The sequence below is a fragment of the Sinocyclocheilus rhinocerous genome, unplaced genomic scaffold (genome assembly GCF_001515625.1).
Source record: "Sinocyclocheilus rhinocerous isolate Xijiao unplaced genomic scaffold, SAMN03320098_v1.1 scaffold50, whole genome shotgun sequence".
NCBI classification, from domain to species: domain Eukaryota; kingdom Metazoa; phylum Chordata; class Actinopteri; order Cypriniformes; family Cyprinidae; genus Sinocyclocheilus; species Sinocyclocheilus rhinocerous.
Window position 1 is genome coordinate 1,867,394 of NW_015641057.1, and position 5,687 is coordinate 1,873,080.

Consider the following 5,687-nt stretch of genomic DNA (forward strand, 5'->3'; position numbering starts at 1 on the left):
GGGAGTAAACGAAGATACTGATTGACTGACTGAGGATTTCCAGTCACCAATACTGATATCTAGAGTATGAAAATGTGCGATTCTTTGTAGATATTGGAACTGACACCAGTGGGAATTATGGTGATGTGGCTAAAATCTAAGATAATAGGTTTATATTACTGTAATGATGTGACTGTCAACAAAAACCTACAAGAAAACAGAATTCATTGGCTTTTTTTCTCTCTGTCTGTGAATCACTGTATCAGCAGTATCAGAGTCTTTGTCTTTTCCTGTTTCCTGTGTGTGTGTGTGGTCTTTCTTATGTGTTGTTACCATATCTGTCTCCGTCCTCTCCGCGGGCGCTGATTTTGCGTCCGATCACCTGGACGTGTTTCCCACTGGTGCGGCTGTAAAGCTGGTACACGCGATGATGTCTCCGGCTCATGGCGTCTCGTACACGAGTCTGATTCTCCACGTGCACGCTGAAATTCACCCCGTCCACTCCAAACACCTGCAGGCAACAGACCACACACATCCAGTCTTTATTTCCCCTTATGTATTCTGACATTTTTCTCAAGCGAACTCATTGTGAAAACAATTCTGAACTCATCTGACAATTTAAAATAATTGTAACACTTTACAATAAGGTTTAATTTGTTGACATTAGTTAACTACTATATAGTACTTGTACTGAATTCATTAATCTTAGTTTGTTAATTTCAACATTTGCTATATATTGTTAAATGCAAAAGCTGAATATTAACTTTAGCTAATGCACTGTGAACTGACCAAACAAACAACAACAACAAAAAATGTTAACTGAAAAATTAAATGATCAGTAAGTCACTTAGTTTTTCAACATAATCCATTTCAGTGAATTTTAACTTTTGCTATATGAAGGTATATGCCATTTCACATGATTTTTAAGTTGGTTTAATGTAATTTGAATTGAAATGACTTGTACAACCAAGTTGGTTATACTTAAAGTCAGAAACTGAATTTACATAGTTGAAATAGATGGATTTTTTCCCATGGTGTAACATAAAGATTAATTAATGCTGTAAAAATGTATTTCTCATAGTTGCTAATGCATTAACTAATGCTAACGAATTGAACCTTTTTGTAAACTTTCCACATTAATTAAGTCAGACTATTTTGGTGTAGGATTATGAAGACAAAGACAAATATATTTGAAATAGCATGCACTGATTGAATCATGCACAACAAGACCAGGAATGCCCATTAAACAGGTTATTTTGATTTCAGGTTAACTCGCCTGTAGAGGATTACACATGACCAGCATCATCTGGATATACCTGAGGAGCCAGAGAAAGACAGAGAGAGCAAACAAGGTCAGGTGAGTGTTACCATGGTAACACAAACAATTCCACCCAGCATCCCAAAGCCCTGCTGACGGATCAGTTCTATGGGGAATGTGAAGTTAAAATGAACATCTTAAGAGCTTGACTCATCCTCCAGTCTGAGTATCATAGTTTATGTAAAGGATTATGTAGAGTTAGACACTCATTATCAAAAAAATAAGACATGGGTCTTATGTCGGGCTAGAAGGGTTTATTTAAAATTCCAATCTTTTTTTTTTACAATGTGCTTATTAAATATAAAATACATGAATATGAAATAATGATTTGAGTTAAATTATTTTACAATGTGGCAAGAAAAAGAGCACAGAGTGATTCAAGAGAAATTAAACTAGTACATCACTATAAAAATAAGCCGTCAGGGATATTATGCAATTCTTTGGCCATTATACAATAAGACAACAGAAATGTTGCCATTGGCCAATCAGAACAGAAAGTTTTCATGTGTAGGTGACCGTTTTCTGTAATTTAATAGTAAGGTAATAAACACAAAAAAATACAGTGTAATAAATGTACATACATTAAAAAAAAAATGAAAATATGAAAATCTTTGCTAGATTTATGATAATACCTGTGGAAATGCATCATCACAGTTTGTGAAAAGCGTCCATTATTGAAAAAGTAAAATTGTAGGACGGGACTTGGACTGTGCATCGTTTGTTGATTGGCTGTTAAGATGTGGGTGTGGCACTCAGACAAGGGTGGGGTTTAGATGGACTAAATGATTGGAGAAGTCCTGCATATGTCACCATATGTCATTTTCACCAGAAGATCCAGTAATGATGAACAATCATTCTTCCAGTAGTGTTAATAAAATGTTCATTTGGTCTTTCAAGTTATCTGGTCTTTAATAACGTTCCCAACAGTAGCACAAAAAAATTATTTATACATCGTTCATGGAACATATTTTTTTCTAAAATGTTTGTTCAATGTTCGTCTTTTTTTTTCAAATGCTGCTACTAACTACTTTTTTCAGAATGTTCAGAGAACATTCAAAAGTAACTTTCCCATATTATTTGCGAAATGAAAAAAATGGAACATTCCCTTTAAGGGATAGTTCACCCAAAAATGAAAATGCTGGGATTAAAATCCTTGTGTCGTTCCAAACCTGTAAAACCTTTGTTCATCTTCAGAACACCAATTAAGATGTTTTTGGTGAAATCCGTGAGTTTTCTGACCCTCCATAGACAGCAACACAACTACCACGTTCAAGGCCACTGATGTCACATGGACTATTTTAACAATGTCTTTACTACCTTTCTGGGCCTTGAATATGTCAGTTGTGTTGCTGTCTATGGAGGGTAAGAATACTCTCATATTTCATCAAAAATATCTTAATTTGTGTTCTGAAGACAAACTAAGGCCATACGGGTTTGGAACGACATAAGGGTGAGGTAAATAATGACATAATTTCATTTTTTGGGTGAACTATCCCTTTAATGTTTTCTCAAACGTTTGTATAACCAAAAAAAAAAAACATTTAAAAAATGGACATCAAGAGAACATTCAGAAAAAAAACGGTTTCATAAATTTAATAGGAACATTAACAAAACGTTCTTAGAACATATTTTTGTTAAAGGGATTGGTCACCCAAAAATGAAAATTAGCCCATTATTTACTCACCCTCAAGCTATCCTAGGCGTATATGACTTCCTTTCAGATGAATCCAATCGGAGTTGTATTAAAAATTGTCTTTGATCTTTCAAGCTGTTTAATGGCAGTCAGCGGGTGTTGCAGTTCATCAGTCCAAAAGAAGTGAAATAAAGTGCATCCATCCATAATAAAAAGTGCCTCACACGGCTCCCGGGGGTGAACAAAGGCCTCCTGTAGTGAATCGATGCGTTTTTGTAAGAAGATATACATATTCAAAACGTAATAATCACTTTAATCTAGCTTGCGCCAACAGTTGTACACGGAAGCAGCTCCGGGCGGATGATGTAAGATGTCAGCGTTGCGCATGCGCCGGTGAGTCTCGTGAAAAACAACGTTTGTTTAGAGGAGAAAAGGAAGCAAAGTTTCCTTACTTTAGCAAAGGAAAACCAGTCTCCTCTTGGCTTATATCGAAATCCTCCGACATTCTTCTTTACAAATCCTTGTTTTGTACTTCTAATTCATGACCGTTGTTTTGTTTTGATCTCTCCCCTGCGCTTCCGCGTTCGTCACTTCTGAGCGGCGCATGCGCAACGCCGACGTCCTATGTCATCCGCCCGGAGCTGCTACCATGTACAACAGTGAGCGCAAGCTAGATTAAATTGATTATTACGTTTTAAATATGGCTATTTTCCATCGATTCACTACAGGAGGCCTTTGTTCACCCCCCGGAGCCATGTGAGACACTTTTTTTTTAATGGATGGATGTGCTTTATTTCACATGCATGCAACACCCGCTGAGTGAAGAAGGAAGTCATATACACCTAGTATGCCTTGAGGGTGAGTAATTCATGGGCTAATTTTCATTTTTGGGTGAACTAACCCTTTAACTGGGTTTTGATTAAACAAGGTTAAAACACTATTTTTTAAAAATGAAACATGCACAGATAAATTGTTCACAATAGCATGCATTTAGAAGATGGATGATGTGAATTTTAATTTAATGACAATTCTAAACTGCTTTCCTTTCTTGGTTTAATCGCCACATGTTGTTGGAAAAGGGAAAAGCCTGACATTTGAAGCATAACTCACATTTTCATGGAAACTTGGAAGGTCGTGGGTGTGAGTAAGATTTTAAGCGTATAAGAGCAAGTGGATGAGGGCAGCGCTGCAGCTGAAGGGCCCACAGTAAACTTCTCCATCACCACAGGCCCTGTTCTGGCAGGGGACCGCCACTTTGAAATCGAACAGGCCCGCAGGACGGATCAGTGCGTCTGCTCAACATAAGTCAGTGTGAAAAGTCCGATGTTATGACAGCCAACGAGGAGACCACAGGCCCCTACGGGACTAACGCCTGCTGCGGACTCAAACGTCAGAAACCAGCGGAGGAACGCTTGACGGTGACTTGTGCAATTTCTCTGATGTAAAAACACTAATATGCAGAGACAACTAAAAGTAAACCATTTGTCGGCTGATTCAACACAGTGAGACAGACTGTTTGAGCTTCCCGACACACAGAAACATCTGATCAATCATTGGCTTGAGTTCGGAGCATTATTTAAACTAAACTGAAACAACATTGGACTAAATTGAGCTGAATAATGACACTATTGTCTCACAATGCAGTTTCTTAAAATTCCTCCTTATGAGAAATAAAACATACTTGGTTACTAACGTGACCTCTGTTACCTGAGATACGGGAACGAGTACTGCGTCTTGCTTAAGACGCTATGGGGAAAAAGCCTTTTTTCTCTTGAACTGAAGCCTTTTTTATATCATGGCCATTGGTTCGTGCAGTGTATAAAAAACTAACCAATGGCGTTTAGTCGGGCTTCGTCCTATGGCGACGAAGCCCGCCAAAGCCCGCCAGAATGGGCGGGGCAGCGGGCTGAGCTTCCTGAGGTCACATCCGACCTGGTTAATCATTCCAGAGTACTCCTGTAACTTCAACACCCAGGGGTCAAGAGCTAACAGGTGAACTAATGCCAGAGAGCTTCAGCGTGATACGGCCAAGGGCTCTCTGTCGGATCTGTTTATGCAGCGCGTGTCTCTTCAAGCGGAAAGGATCCCGGCCTGCAAGGCAGGCAGGGCTAATGGAGAGCGCCTGCAGGTCCCCTATTCGCTTTACTGATGCCAGTGCCAGAAGCAGAGCAGTCTTCAGTGATAGCGACCGACTGTTGGCAGACTGTAGCGGCTCGAAAGCGGGGCCCTTCAGGGCTCTCAGCACAGTAGGTAGATCCCATGAAGGCATGGTAGGGGGATGAGGCGGATTCAGCCTCCTGGCACCTCTTAAGAAGCGGATAGCCACGCTGTGTCTGCCTACCGATTGGCCCGCAATAGGGGCATGAGAGGCCGCTATAGCCGCCACATAGACTTTGAGCGTGGATGGGGAGCGTCCCTTATCCATCAGCTCTTGCAGAAATGACAACACCTCTGTCAAATCGGAAGTATGAGGGTCTTTGCCGCGGTTTAGACACCAAGCGGAGAAAAAAATACCACTTAAAGGCGTAGAGGCGTCTCGTAGATGGGGCTCTAGCCTCTGAAATTGTGTTTAAGACTCGCTCTGGGAGGCTCGAAGGCTCCCGTCGAGCGGCCAGAGGTGCAGGGCCCATAGGTCGGGCCGAGGATGCCATATTGTCCCGTTCGCTTGAGAGAGGAGATCCCGTCTCAGCAGAATGGGCCAAGGGGCCGCTACCAACAGCTGAGTCAGCTCTGATAGCCACAGCTGGTTCATCCAAA

The 5,687-nt window shown here is 40.6% G+C and overlaps 1 protein-coding gene across 1 annotated transcript in view; it reads right to left on the reverse strand.

Moving 5' to 3' along the window:
- The window catches only part of LOC107754488 (fibroblast growth factor 18-like), a 28,544-nt gene that overhangs the window by 5,771 nt on the left and 17,086 nt on the right, over nucleotides 1-5,687 (reverse strand). Inside the window, exons 2-3 of the mRNA XM_016570957.1 lie at nucleotides 1,256-1,295; nucleotides 313-490 (exon numbers count right to left, since the gene is read on the reverse strand). Of these exons, the coding sequence (XP_016426443.1) occupies nucleotides 313-490; nucleotides 1,256-1,295 (218 nt within the window). The remainder of the gene's footprint in view (nucleotides 1-312; nucleotides 491-1,255; nucleotides 1,296-5,687) is intronic.